The sequence below is a fragment of the Temnothorax americanus genome, unplaced genomic scaffold (genome assembly GCF_048541705.1).
Source record: "Temnothorax americanus isolate GAGA-0224 unplaced genomic scaffold, ASM4854170v1 Scaffold5, whole genome shotgun sequence".
In the NCBI taxonomy this organism is placed as follows: Eukaryota; Metazoa; Arthropoda; class Insecta; order Hymenoptera; family Formicidae; genus Temnothorax; species Temnothorax americanus.
This window is the reverse complement of record NW_027509657.1, coordinates 7,245,357-7,260,456: the sequence shown is the minus strand read 5'-3', so window position 1 is coordinate 7,260,456 and position 15,100 is coordinate 7,245,357. Positions and strand designations below refer to the sequence as shown.

The window sequence follows — 15,100 nt, the reverse complement described above, 5'->3', positions numbered from 1 at the left end:
TTCTATCAACTACCGCGTCAGCGCGGGTATTTGGGAGACATATTTTCTGATCGATGCAACAATCGCTATATCCTGCGCCGTCTTTCTTCGTTCCGCTTCTAAAATCTAAGCTCGTTCCAACGGGGCCGGCAATGCTGCAACTACGCGATTTCTATACAACATTTAAACCTAAATCCTAAATTATCAATCGATTATCTTTTATTGCTAAAATTTTATGTTCTATTATTCGGAAATGTGGCATTCTTCTTTTCAGAAATATATATCTATATGTTTGTCAACTAGAAAAAGTTGGATTGGCAACCATTTCTTATTTCTTACATTACAGGATAGTGATATGAAAGTAATGAAATTATGTCTGGCATCGATATCATGCATTCCAGAATGTAAAAATTGCATATCGCAAAAATTGATAATCTCGATAATCAAGTACTGACGGTAATTATAATCGTCGGCCTCGTTTTCGCGATTTTACTATCACGAGAGATTTAGGGAGCGCGAAAGTTAGAAAAGCGGTAACACACGTTCGATTTAGACACGTGCGTGTGGGTGACGACACGATACGGTGCGAGATTGAGGTGGGATTAAGTCGACGATATGTCTTAGCGAGAGAGCGCCCCTTTAATGGCTGGTGGTTGGTTTTGGCAGCCCAGTGGAGCATGGAGCGGGGATGGGCATCCACGCGAGCATAATCCATCACGGTGTGGGAAGTAGCGCGGGGGCAGGGGTCGGGGCTGGAGGCGGTGGAGGGACGGTGGGGACAGCCGCCGCCCCGCCAAATACCAACACTGCCTCCAATGCCTCCTCGCCTCAGCAAGAACCCACTTATGTTAATCTCTAGTCAAGCCTATCGCCTCCCTTCTACTGCAACACTTCTTCTTAAACAGTGGTCAGTCCCGACTTAAAACCTACGGGCCTTCGTCGGTCCTCGCTATGGCCGGCCAGCCGCTCGATAAATAGCTCGAATCATTTCGCTGTACCTCTCGTAACTAGATGCCAAACTAGATGCTTTTTTTCTCTCTGAAACTTGACGGGGACATATAGCTCGTTAGATATCATCGTGGGAAAGTACGAGCGAGGAGTCCCATAGTAAGCGGCACGACGGTGGCCCGTGATGCTCGCATTGTTTCTCATTGTTGTGGCTCTTTACAGCTTATTATTGTTATTTATTTATCCCTCTCGTTTAGTTGAAATTTACTCAGTGTTGCCCTTAGCATGGCTGATCTGTAATATGTATCATATTATGTATACATATATGTTTCTACACACACACACACACACACGTAACAATTATTTATTTCGATTTCGGAACGTTTGACACATAGAAAGTCTTTGTATATTTTAATTTTTTAGCATGACAGAATTCATACGATTAAGACCGGATGATTGCGTTGTACGGATATGTGTTATTTTTCACATTTTTTATTTTTTTAATATCTAATCATTTTTTTTTTGTAATATTTTTTATACAATAACATCTTGTTATATACGTACAGTAACCACTTAGATATTTCTTTGGAAAAGAACCGCGTTGGCTGAACGCGTAGAATGGAATTTAAGTTGAAATTTTGCACAATTTCGTATTTTGTGTATATAATGTATCAGACTGAACCTCGAACTGGATTGCAACTGCAATTGCAGTTCTTTTAACAAGATAACTGTTGCCATATCTATATAAAATCTTTATTTTTTTTTTCATTCTTATTAAATAAAAGAAAAAACGCGAGAATTATTACTTCTCTTGAAGATATCCTATATGAAGAACACGATACATTTTATGAGTACAAATCTGATGAATATGTATCTCGCGATTCGCATATATCAATGCCTTATCTAACAAAAGAATAATGTATGTTGCAATCCAGCACGAGATTTTCGAGTACTCATTCGTTGTCGCGCACTAAACGGATATTAACTTCCGTAAATTTTGTGTAATGCTTTGACATTCAAGTGTGACTGCGAGTTAATAGCAACTTCCGTCGTCCTCGGCAGCACGACCGATAAAACTAACTGATTTAGCTGAGAGATAAATAATGAGAGCCAATGGCAGAGCGGCAAAATGTCTCGACTGCGAAGCAGTTCTCGGACGAGGTCGGACAGGCTCACTTGTGAAAATTGTGCAGTAGCAAAACGCCTCTCTTCCTCTCGTCACACGAAATCTATTCTATCGATGTCCACATCTTTTACGCGACTGAAAACTTTACTTTAATACACTTAGTCGCAATATTCCAAGTTCCACGTAACATCCTGTATCCACTCTGGTACGTTAATTGGCCATTTTATGATAAATCGACGCCGAAAAAAGAACGCGGGCGCGGTTCCCCATGGAATTATCGATTTGCGGATGATCAACGATTCGATAGATGATGCCCCCTGGCATTTCGATTGAGTTTGATTTCCTTTGTCACGTATAAATTTTTTACACATTATGCTTGTTACGTCCAAAAATTTTGAGCATGGCATTTGCGAGCGAGTGATCAGTGTCGAGCAATCGAAGCATTGTCAGGCGCACAAAGATCGTCAATCCCTCCAGCAATTGAGGCATTGGAAAACGAGATAATTTACTACAACTCGAGATGAGAAAAGTTTGTGCGTCTGACTTTGCGATGATGACGAGTAATCGCATGTTTTTTTTTAGTTGGTAACAATTTTACATAGATGTAATATTTTTCATGGATACTACGCATTTCCAATGGTGAGGATTCCATCGAATATCGAGCTCGGCGTAAAATGCAAAGAAAAATTTGCACAATTGAAAAAAATTTCGAGACAAAAGCCAAATTAAAGTTAACGCTGTTCGACGTTTGCCTGATTTGTCATAATTCTCAGATCGAGGCAAGCTTCGGACAATATTTTTACAGTAAAGAACTGTACTTGATTTTATTTTAGGAAATTGTTAAAATATAAATAAAAAAATTTGTAATATTTACATGACTCGCTACTATCTAAATAAATTATCTCTCACAGATGGAAATCGCAGCGATCGAAAGACAACATTACGTCATGTTTCGAGCACACCTGGACGAGCGCGCACTAATCGGTTTTCTGTCGTTATTTGCAGACGTAAGAAGAAATGTATCAGATACATGGGGGAGGGAGGAGACGGCGACGGTGAAGCCGACGGTGAAGTCGAGGATGATCATTCGGAGGACAACCTGGGTAGCGTAGGAGAGGCGGGGACTCCTGAGGAGGACGAGTCCCTGAGTAGTCCCGGGGGCCTATCCGCGTTGTCTAGCCTGGCGAGCCCTTCGTTGGTCTTACCATCGCCCTCGAGTCTGGCCAGTCCATGCCCGTGCCCGTTGACGCCTCCGGTGCCGCCCCCGCCTATGTCGAACACGAACCAGTCGGCGACGGTGGCAGCGACGACGACGACGACGACGGTGGCGGCGGCAGCGGCGGCGGCAGCGGCGGCGATGGCGATGGCGGGATCGGCAGCGCAACAACAGCAACCGCAACCACCTCCGCAGCCTCACCGCAATCCCGTCGGCACGAATCCTCACGACATTAACAATCCGCTCAGCGTGAACCAGCTGACCGGACAGTGTATAAAGAGCGAGCCCGCACCTTCGGGCCCCTCCAACCCGGCGATCAGTGTTACGTAGCCCCGGCCGGACCCACGTGACCGAACTGTTGCTACATGCGGTGTCATCTATAGGGTCCGTCTACGTATGCACGCGATGAGAAAGCTGGATGACGAGGAACCGACTGACATGATGACAGAAACAAAGAGAGAGACTTGGCAAATGAGAGATCGAACAAGTATCTCGCCTTCGTCTAACGTTTCTCTCGCAGTTCCAATTTGATTCAGAGGGGATCGGGTAGAGGTTCAAGGAGAGTATAATATTTTCGAAATGCCTGAAGATAATTCGAGTGGTCACTTACGAGTAATTGATCACGGCTTCGTTCAAGTTAGACGCAATCTGCAATCTGAGCGGTACTGTTGACGATTTGGATTCGGATTCGGATTCGGATTCGGATTCGGACACGCGGAATCGTCGTGCAAATCGTCACATCGCCATTGTGGATTTATGTCGTCGCTTTCGATCGTTCTCTCCTGACCTCGCTCTTGTCCATTCGCCGAAGTACAGATCAGATCCAGTGTCCAAAGTGTCGGGAGTAACGATCGAGTCGTTACATACGTGTTAACAAAAGAACAAATAAATATTATGTGCAGAAATACTCAGGACCAAGTATTTGGTTGTAGTCACCCGCTCGGCAAAAAGACAAATGTAAGCGAGATGTAAGCGTGAGAGAATATATGTGCATGTATAAGCTTGCGAAGCTGGGGAAGAGCAAGGTGCACGTCTGATAATGCGACTGAGAAAGCAGGCTCATCGATGGTGCGCGTGACGCAGCTTGTAGTCCTTGTTACGTTGTGATGCCAATGACTGAGAGTCATGTTCCTGTGCCAGCTACTATACTCTAGAAAAGTAATTATATTGCAGACAAGTATCTAGTAGAGATGCGTAAAGCGGAGAAGAGTCGCAAGAAAGAACGAAGCGGCGCGCGCGTGCGCACGCGAAATGCGTTTTATTGTCATTCGTTTATTCGACCTCACCTCACACATCAAGTGTGTTAAGATACCTAACTTCTATATATATGGAATTTGTTATTTTTTTAAAAGTCTATACACACAGTGCGGTTGATTAGCGTGTAAGATCCTTATTACCAGCTCGTCGCTCACTTTCTACTCGAACATTTTTTTTCTCTCTCTCTCCCTACTCTCTTTTAATTCCCTTACTTCTCGTTTTTAATAATATTACCACCGATAAATGGCGCTATACGATCGATAAGGTTCTAAAGGCAACGTGGTTCCGTAGAACTTGTCAAACAAACTTTTCCATTTGTACGGAGTGTATTACGTTGTTAATTACATAGTTATTAATACGTATTAATACTAATAATACGTATTAAACTTCGTGTTTCACTGTCATTGTCGCAATCGACTTAACATCGCTCGGTGTTTCAATCTTTTGATTCTTTCTTCAAATTGGATAGTGATTTCGGCTATCGCTCGACAAATTCGCACTTCCGATTGAACAAAGACAACCACGGTAAATTAAAAGAAAGACTTTGGGATCAAGAGAGACGATTATCTTCCATAGGAAGATCGGAACGAATTGCATCAAGTCATTTGCAAACAGTGTCAAAAGCAATGTTTTTGGAGAATTATCCTGTAATATATTTCTCCTCTTCAAATTCCTATTCCTCTTTCCAGAAACATTTTCCGCCCTTCTTTTCACTCTTACGTGCTAACGTGACATGAGCGTTCGATGAGCGTGTAGCAATGTCCGATGCGACTTAAGGATTAGGCGATTTGTATAATCCGTATGTGTGCGCATCAGAGAAATAAGTTTGCTTCTAAAATCGTGGAGTAGAAAGAAAATTTTTATCATTGGAACAATCGCTCAATGAATTAGGAAAGGACTTTAGGAAAAGAATTTCATACCTTGTAAAAACATTTTAGATTTTACTTATTTTTTATTTTTCTCTCTTAATTAACGGAATTTAACATGCGCATTTCGGGCATTAGGATAGTGCAGGTTTTTGTTTTTAGATTTCAGTAAAATAATGTTACAAATATTTTTATTGGCAACTACGTTTTTTTTTCTTATGTTTTAATATACATATATATATGCATTGTTTATCGTATCGGTGTAACGTGCAAATGTAAAACGTACTATTTGGGCAATCAATACGAAATAATATGAAATAATGAATATTTTTCATTATTTCACGAGTTTTTGTTGCGAAAAATCTATTACAGCCAGTAATCTCTTCTTTTCGTGAATGGAATAGAAATTGTTAATTATATAATGAAAGATTATATGATTAACAATATGATTCGCAATATTGTTTCGTAAAAGAATAGCTAGTTGTTTTATTTATCTTATCATTAAGATTTTTAACGTTGCTACTTTAACAAAAATTTGTATTCTTTTATCGATTCAATGTTTTTACATTTTTACGAAAGTTATAAAAATTTCTTAAACCTTGCAATAGGACATTTACACGGTAGTACGTTCCATAAGAAGCTAAAAAATTACACGTATGCGCAATTTCAAGGACGCCGAGTATATGCGATGAGAATTGTTAATGACTGATCTCGTTCCGTTACGCGACATTTCAGTGCGATCCTAGTTTTTCTTTATCATCTTTATTGTCTAAACTGGAAAGAAATGCGCGATAGGGGTTCTTTATAACATAACAATTGTTCCACAAGCGTTTATTCAGAGAGCAATTTCTCTTTTGTACATAAAATAAATACGTTTTATAAGATGCATTTGTTGCGGCGCATGGGAAAGTGCAATGGAGGTGCCAATGAGAGAACGAGAGAGTGTGAGATTGCGCGCGTTCGTGCGCTACGAAACGGAAGTAGTCGTTGCACGAACGTCTATGACAATATCTTTTCCCTTCCCTCCTTACCGCAATGTGTTTCTCCCTCTTGTCTCTCTTTTTTTACTCTTTTATCTTTCTTTTTTTTTTTTTTTTATCGACTGGAATCGTCCAGTGTCCGTATAGCGAATGGTGGAAAAGCCACTGTATAGAAACGCATCGCCGCGAGTATAGCAGCGAACTAAACGTGCCATAACAACGTCATGCCAATATTACCTATAATACATATTGTTTTTTGACATTATAATCCATTCAACCTAGTTCCGTCGATCGTGGAGCATGGGCCATCTTGCCCTTTTCCCCTTCCTTCCATCACCCTCTTCATTCGATCCATCGTTCTCTCCTTTCCTTCCCGCCTTCTTCGTTTGTCGATCGAACTCGTTAAACAGACTGAAAATGGCATTTAGTAATGACTTTTTGCGAGTGTCGATTTGTTTCAACAAATGATTTGTGTGTGTGTGGGTGTATACATATATATATATATATGATATGTACTATGTATATATACACATATCATATATATCATATATTTATATTATTTTCGAACTAAGCGAAAAATTTACTAGCGCTCGAACGAAAGAGAAATGTAGACTCTCGCGCGTATAGGACGTTCGATCGGGGAACCAAAGTACTTACCTATCGAAAAAGTACGGGGCAAGGACAACCAGCAACGTCTCACGAGAGACGAGTGCGAAAGAAAAGGAGGCGGTGGCAATGGCGAATTAGCGATAAAGACGTAGCCGGAAAGGGAAAACGAGACTCGCAAAGTCTCATGCGAGACGTTTAAATGTCGTACATGCGCTTGTGTATATGACGACGACTGTTACGCGTTATATACGCCGAGGAGAGTGACGCCTGTGACGCCGGCCGAGTGGGACCGATTCCCTCTCTCGACGGACAATCGGGTGCTCGGCGAGGGAAGCGGTATCTCTCTTTCCTTCTCTCCTTCAAAGAGAAAAGGAAATATCGTAGATTATCTCGAGCCCACCCGCTGCCTCTTTTCGCTGTGCTAGGAACGACGAGACGACGTCGCTTAGGATTCGGTGTTGGATTGCTCGGAGATGCGAAAGCGTCGCGTTCGACCGTTATTCACATTACCGGGTATAGAAAAAGAAACGTACCCCTGGGACGCGAAATGCGAGCAAAAAGTCGCTCGACACGGCCTACAATCCGCTCGAGAAGAGAGAGAAAGAAAGAGAGAGAGATAGAGTATCGAGATTTGCTCGCGAGTCGCAGATGACACCCCCTTCCCCCGATGACGAGGGTGACCAAGCTCGTGCCGATCGAGTCGGGAGTTCGGAGCTCGTGTCTCGCTTCAAAGGAGCGATTGTACCATATTGTAAAGTATCAATCGACAGTTCTCAGCTGCGTTGTACAGTGTTTTCTAAGTATTTAGGCTGATAGCGCGCGTGTAATTGAGGAAAAGGAACATTGTATTTACACTAATAAGCGATCTGTATCATTCATTCTCGTATAGCCTGTACTGCTACTCATGTAGATGCTAAAAGTGATTTGTGTCATAAAGAAAACCTATAAATAAAATTAGCACTTTGAGAACGTTGTCGGCCGCGTGTACAAATTCTTTCTCACTTCCATTCATCTTTCGTCGGACGAGACACAAAAATTTTGCGTGCGTTTCAAGTTTGAAAGTCGTGAAATATTTTCTCAAACAAATCCTTTCTGAAAACTCTACATACATGTAGATTTTACGTCTTTTTGAGATTCATGTCGCTGCATCTACTTGGCGAATAGAGAAAGGAAAAATGTAAAAACACCGATGCGGTTAACGTTTAAAATGGACGAACGTCTTTCGTTATCGAGAAGAAATGCAGGCTCGACACGTTAACCGCGTTCAGAGTGTACACGTTCGGCCGCTTGAGGTTGCAATTGGCCACGAATATCTTGGCCATCCTCGCGATACTATTACACCTGAACATGCATGCGGCGCCGTCGTAAGCGGGTCTGCCCCGATCGTTTCTCGAGCACGGGTCGAACATGTAGAATTTACCGTAATGCTGCATCACGGCTACCGCTAGATTGGTCGTGTGCAATATTCCGGCACAGTTCGCGCGGAAGAACATAGCGAGCGCTTCGGATAGATCAAAAGCGTCAAGTATTCCCGCGGTGGTGTGATGATTAATGTGAACGGTGACCCTCGAGTCACCTACGATGAACACGGTAAGCAGCTCGCTGGGCGAGAGGTTCCTGGCGCCCGATCGAGCGGCTCGGGCACTCTCCAAATACAGCGAGTCCCCGTATCTGAGAACCGCATCGATCAGCTTGGAAGTCCACGTGGAGGGCACGTGTAACAGTCCCATTACAACGGCAACCGCCGCGATCGCCGTGCTCTGCAGACCCCTGTTTCTCAGGCTGAAGGCCCGATGCGTCATGTGTAGACTGCCACGCAGAACGCTCAACTCCTCGTCCACGACGTTGTACTCGTTCAGCGGCTCCACGTTCAACGTACGTGTCTCTTTCGGGCAGGCAATTGAAACGGGTGGCGTTCCAATAATATGCTCTAAATATGGTCGAAAATCACCTGGACGCGGCAGGGCCTCGATCACGGCGTTTCTCACGATCACTCGAGAGATCTCGAAAGTCCCGTATCTCTCACGTGGATCGATGTTGGCGAAAATTGTATCGTACAAAGGTTCCATGCAAGCGAACCACATTACGCACGAGGTTCCACCGAAATCGGGCAGACCCTGGTCGTTTTTGGCTCTAGGATCGTACGTGAAGTAGACCCCTAGATCCTTCCAAATAGCGACCATTCCGCGATCGGTTACTAGAATGCCGGCACGGTTATCTTGGAAAAATTTTCGCAAACCTTCCATGAGTAAAATTGGAGAAGAAGATAGCGGTCGTTCTCGTAGAGAACGATCTTTCTTCTTGCCTTTATCGATCTTTTCTTTCGTCTCTTCTCGCCCTTTCTTCTCGTCTTCCAAGACAAAAGGTGCAACCGCCACCAGACCGATCACGGTATTAGGCTCGATGTCAACGGTCAAAACATTAACACCTGAGAAAATGAAAATTCACAAATTTATAAGTATAAATTAACTGTGTGTAAAAAAGGACGCGCGAAGAGATACTACCGTATCTGTGATTAATTTTTATATCTTTTACCTAACTACTAACGTTACCTTGTATAGTAATATTCAGAATGGTTATTAAAGCAGCACGCGATATTAAAGAAAAACGACGGACGTACATACCCACATGGAATATTCTTATAATGTCCTTCAGTTTCGGTCTCAGCTCAGTAGGTCTGGTCTTTCTTGTCTCTCGGTGAACGCCACTGCCGATCGCCAAAATTTCGTCCATAGTTTTTTTCGTCCAGGTAACGGGGCTCTTGACGACCGACATACCGAGTGCAACAACACAATTCGCTGCTGCCTGTCGGCCGCGTAACGTCTCGGGAAAGATCTCGTCACCCTGATGATAGCTTCCGCGTAAGATAGCACGTGCTTCGCCTCGTAATTTTCTGTAAGCGTTCAAAGGAGGCAACATCGCTGGTCGAATCGCCGGACTAGGATCAAGTTCCCAGGGTGGTGGTTTATTCCAGTCCAGTACGTCGATCGCGGTAATTTGATAATCGCCTTCGGTTCCCAAGTGGCGCAAAAGATATTCTACGAGAAGACTCGTATCTCTGAACCGAATCACTCGCGGTACCGTTGATACAATTTCTTCCGTCGTAGTGGACCAATCGGGTATCAGAGCGTAGTATGCGTTATCAACCTTCCATATGGCTAGATTTTGATTTCCCCGTGCGGTCAACGCGCCAGCTTTGTATTTGCTGAAAAAATTATCGATTCCGGTCTGCAAATCTTGAATCTTGAGCGATCTCCCCGCAAGATTACCCGCTTCAACACAGTCATTGATCGTCAGAGCAATGCGTCGAGAGGACAGGAAGAACTCGTTGATAATTTCGTTTACTAGGGGTACGCTCCCAAGTCTCTCGACACACTTCGAGTGCAGCTTGTCGCCAGTAACGATAATTTCATCAATAATTGACGGTGTCCACTGTCTCGGTTGATAGACCTTTATTAATTTTCTTAATATTAGTTATTTTCGTGCGGTCGAGTTAAACATGAAAGTTAAGTAAAATTAAATTAAATTAACAGAGAGAGAGAGAAAGAGACCTTGGAGAAGACAATGGTCATCGCGGCGATGGCCGCACTTTGCTTGCCGCGATTTGCCTCGTCAAACTTCTCATCTGTCATAGTGACGTTTCCATCGATACTCCAGACACCGTTGGCGAGTTTGGGAAAATGATGCCACAGATCTTCACTAGAAGTCGTCTTCTTGATACGTTGGCCTTTGGCGACTCGCGTCTCGTACACATTCTCGATTGAGACGGCATCGATGACAAAGTCGTCGATCTCCCGTGTAACTGCTCGAAGAGCACCGGCTAACGAGGGGATATCGGTGAAGAACATCACTGCCGCTGCTCCGTCTTTATCTCTGGGTTCGCCTTGAGCGTTCCTGCCCCTAGGATCCATCGTGAAGAACACCCTGCCCTCCCTCCAAATCGGCATCATTACATCATCTTGACGAAACACTCCCATCGCGTTTCCCTCGAAAAACTGTTCCAGCAGTCTCGTCACTTCAGTCATTCTTCCGGTGACAGATTCTTCTTCAAGATCGACCGACATTCGATTGACTCCTATAACGAAGTCTTCCGCGATTTCCGATGGGAGAAGATAATACCTGGGAGATTCCTCCTCAGTCTCCACTTCAGGTAGATTTGCCAGGTTCTCGATGGTGAGTTTATCGCCGATCCTCAAGATATCGTCTACGAGTTCGCGATACCACAGATGAGGATTGTAAAGTTTTGTCATGGCCAAGGTCGTTAGAGAGTTAGCGGCCTGCTGCTTATCTCTCGTTTGTCGTTTGAAAGCCAATTCGTTTCTCTGATCGATCGTACCCAAAAGTAAAGCGCCAGTATTGCCCAAATTGGAATAGTTATTCAAATCTGGCACGATCAATTTCTGTTTGTCCGCCTCGATCTCCTCGTCTGTCATCAGCGCGCCGATGGAGACATTCTTTAGCTCGTGTATCATGAAATCGTTTTCGCCTCCAACATCTTGCCCCGCATTCTTCTTAATGAGATCCGCTAACGCTGATAGATCCGAAGAGCGCACCAAGCAGGCAAAATTCTCTTCGTCTCTCTCCGCCGACAATTGACCTAATTTATCACGAGGGTTTGGATCGAAATAGTAATAAAACGTCTCCTCTTTTTTGTTCTTGTCTCTATCTTTATCCTTGATCTTGTCCTTGATCTCCTCTTTGTCTTTCCACACCGCCACCGACAATTTTTTCGTCTCGATTATTCCATAATTTTTGCTCTCGAAGAATTGACGCAATCCTTCTTCCAGGTTTGGTAGTTTAGAATCATCCGATGCCGATAAATCGCCGACAACCGTTGCCTCTTCGACGTCGATGGTTACTTTTCGATTTTTGAAGTACAAGTTTTTCTTCAGGTCTCGGACAAGAAACAATCTTTCAGTTTCCTCTTCCGTTTCGGCAGGCTTGCACCAGTTGTAATAAGCGTCGCCCTCCTTAATCACTTGGTCGACGGTTTCGCTACTCCATTTCGCCGCTGGTGTTTCCTTCGCGCTCACCAAGGCCACAACTGGCATAGCAAGACCTTGAAGTCCTTGGTTCTCCTCCTCGAATAACTCGTCCACGTTGGATATTCCGCCTCGCAACACCCACGTCTTACCGGCTATACCGGGCTGAAACTCGTTCCAAGCTCGAGTGCCAGGCACGTCGTCCACGATCGTGACATGCCGGATAGTGAATCGGTCGTTTTTTCTCGTAGGATCAATGTTCTTCAGGAACAGCGCAACCAAGGAGTCCACGTTTGGAAATCGAATCACGCAACAATTTTCTATATCCTTCTTATCCTTCTGTATAGATACCTCCTCCTTCTTATCTCTCCCAATAATTTTGATAGCCTTTTCTTCCCTTATCCTGATGCCAGCAGCATCGCAGGGTCGAGGGTCGAACAGATAGTAACAGTCATCCTGGCTCCAGATCGCCGCCGCCATTGAAGTCGTTTCGATTACACCCCCCTCGTTCAGCAGAAAAAACTCTTCCAGTGCCTGCTTCAGATTCAAAACCGACGGAACCTTTGAGCTAATTGTACCAGTCACGGTGATCAGATCGACATCTATCACTAATTTATGATCCCCTATTTGGAACTTTGTATCATTTAAATCGGCAGCTGTCATAATTTTTATTATTGGCTTGTCAGATTTGACGTTAGCGTACAGCGAGTCGCCCAGCATCAAAATCTCGTCCAGCTTTGACCTCGTCCATGTCTTCACCGGATGCACCTTGTTCATAGCGATAGCCATCGCGCAATTCGCTACGTTTTGTCCGCCCTTACCCTTGTACAGTTCGTTGCCTTCATGGGTCAAACCATGAATAATCGCTATTTTGCCAGGTAATTCCCTAAACGTGGAAGGCACATTCACGCGCATGTCATCGTATGAATATCCTGTGTCAAAGTCGTTTCGATTCACCGGCAGTTCCGTGGCGAAGCGGCGGTCGATGCTATAATTTGAAATGGTGATGGACAACGGTTCTTTCCGTATCCTTGCGAGCGTATGCAACTTTTCGTCCCTGGGCACAGGCTTGGTACAGTCCACTTTGTGATCATCGACGTCCACGGGATTAATGGATCGTAATACATTCTTCCGGACTACGGGTGGACTAATGATGTCGGCTAGACGTTGACGATCGACGAATCCACGACCGACCTACGATTTTTTTTTCTTTTTACGTATGCATGTATTATATGCGCGTATGCGCGTGCGTGTGTTTATGTTTTTTTTATTTTTATTTTATTTTTTTTTATTATATCACTTTTTCTTTTTATGTAAATAATATATTTGCATTTTCTTTATGTAATATACTTGTTCTCTCTACTACTCTGCTACACTACTATCGCCATTTTACTGCTGCTATTATTACCTCTGTGGCACTCAACATGGTGACCTTGGTGATGCAGTATCGAGAGTCGTAGCGCCAATTCAGGTTCTTTAACAAATGGTCATTCAAGTCATTGATGAACTTGAACCTCATGAGGCAAGCTGTACCACCAGGATAACGCAGACCGGTCTCGTCGCACGATGCCGGATCGTAATAGAGGAAACCGGCGTCGCCAGACTGACGCCACACGGCGACGGAATTACCCTGAGCGGTGATCACCCCGGAATCATTGTCCTTCAGAAATTTTCGGAGGCCTTCGGCAAAATCTGAGCTGCCACCCGACTCGCTAACGAGATTGCCGTGGATACCGTTGTCCTCGATATCGACTATAATTTTGTAGAAACCGACATAGAACTCATTGTGCACGAGATTGGTCCTCATGTATTCATCATCCTTCAGCTGGTTCCTCGTCAAGCTTACGCGGAACAACTTGTCACCGTATTCGAGTACTTGATCGATGTGATTCCTCGTCCACTCCTTCGGTTGAAACAGGCGACCGTAAACGATGGCCACCACCGAGCACGGTGCCGCTTGTCGACCTCGACTTTTGTGCTTGAACCGGCGATCGCTCATCGCATGGGAACCTCGAAGAATAAACGAATGTGACGTTAAAATTCGGAAGTGATGCCATCGTTTTCCGAAATCGCTGCGAGGTGGAATTTCTTTCCCTTCAGTTTGTCCTATATCACCTTCGCCGACACTGCCAAGATTCTCCATGCCTTTTAACTTCGGGGTGAAGCTTTATTTTTCTCTTGATATTTCTCTCGAGATATTCAGGCATCCGACTGTACATGTGTGTTTCTTGTTCGTACAAAATAAATAAATTAAAAAAATTTAACAGAGAGAGGCATATATTACGTAATATTTGTGATAATTCTATGAAATTTAGTACTCATTTAATAGTAATTTATAATTAAACAGTACTTACCTAACCCATGATAAGAATCACTAATCACCGAATAAAAATGATATTAAAGTATAAACTTTTACTTCGCGTTTTCAATGATAAATGATATGAAAATTATTGCAACACTCGTACATTATTTTGCTTTGGGATTGTTTCACTTGTAGATTTACGAGGAATCAATGATCAAAATGGCAAAGAAAGACATATGTCAAAAGTTTAGTTTAAAGCCGAAACAAAAGGTATCGTCAAAAATTAAACTTGAAATATAAAGAGGAATTTATAACGATACAGAAAGACGATCCGCCGAGTAAAGTATACCTAAAACTTTATTACAGCAACATACGAAAAATGTAATAAATATTATAAATACAGATATTATATAAAGTAAAGTCAAATACTTGCTCTTCATTGTGTAATAATATCGATGTTTTCTAATGACGAATAATCATAAAAATTTATGTACAATGTACGGATAACAGAAATCAAACTGCTTATTCAATCATCGCTTATTCAATCCTCAAGAAATTTAATACACGGAGCCGCAATTATATCCCGCGAACAATCGAAAAACTCTATTGTATATACGTCATATAACGGTAATAAAATTTTGATTAGTTTTCACACAATAACAAAAGCCCTTTTGCTATTATTCTTTATTTACAACGCATATATTCCTTCCTATATTATACGTATATATACTTAACTGATAACATTATTGTAACAAGTTACCAAAAAATATCTACACGTAAAAATATAGATATGTATTGTATATACATAAACACGCTATTATATTCGCGCGCGCGT

At 43.1% G+C, this 15,100-nt stretch overlaps 2 protein-coding genes across 5 annotated transcripts in view; one reads left to right on the top strand and one right to left on the bottom strand.

Moving 5' to 3' along the window:
* The window catches only part of LOC143904153 (uncharacterized), a 34,328-nt gene extending 26,374 nt beyond the window's left edge, over positions 1-7,954 (top strand). For 2 of the 4 annotated variants that reach the window (XM_077418515.1, XM_077418516.1), the window contains exons 10-11: positions 646-886; positions 3,059-3,198. In XM_077418515.1, the coding sequence (XP_077274641.1) occupies positions 646-838 (193 nt within the window). In that variant the 3' untranslated portion in view covers positions 839-886; positions 3,059-3,198. Of the gene's footprint in view, positions 1-645; positions 887-3,058 lie in introns of all 4 variants that reach the window. The other 2 variants (XM_077418513.1, XM_077418514.1) reach the window with 1 other exon arrangement.
* A 126-nt stretch (positions 7,955-8,080) lies between these two features.
* On the bottom strand, positions 8,081-15,100 carry LOC143904162 (uncharacterized). Its single transcript, XM_077418549.1, has 4 exons — positions 13,372-15,100; positions 10,533-13,157; positions 9,606-10,431; positions 8,081-9,409 (listed from the first exon to the last, which is right to left on the bottom strand). The coding sequence occupies exons 1-4, from the start codon at positions 14,104-14,106 to the stop codon at positions 8,184-8,186; spliced, it is 5,412 nt and encodes a 1,803-aa protein (XP_077274675.1). The 5' UTR covers positions 14,107-15,100; the 3' UTR covers positions 8,081-8,183.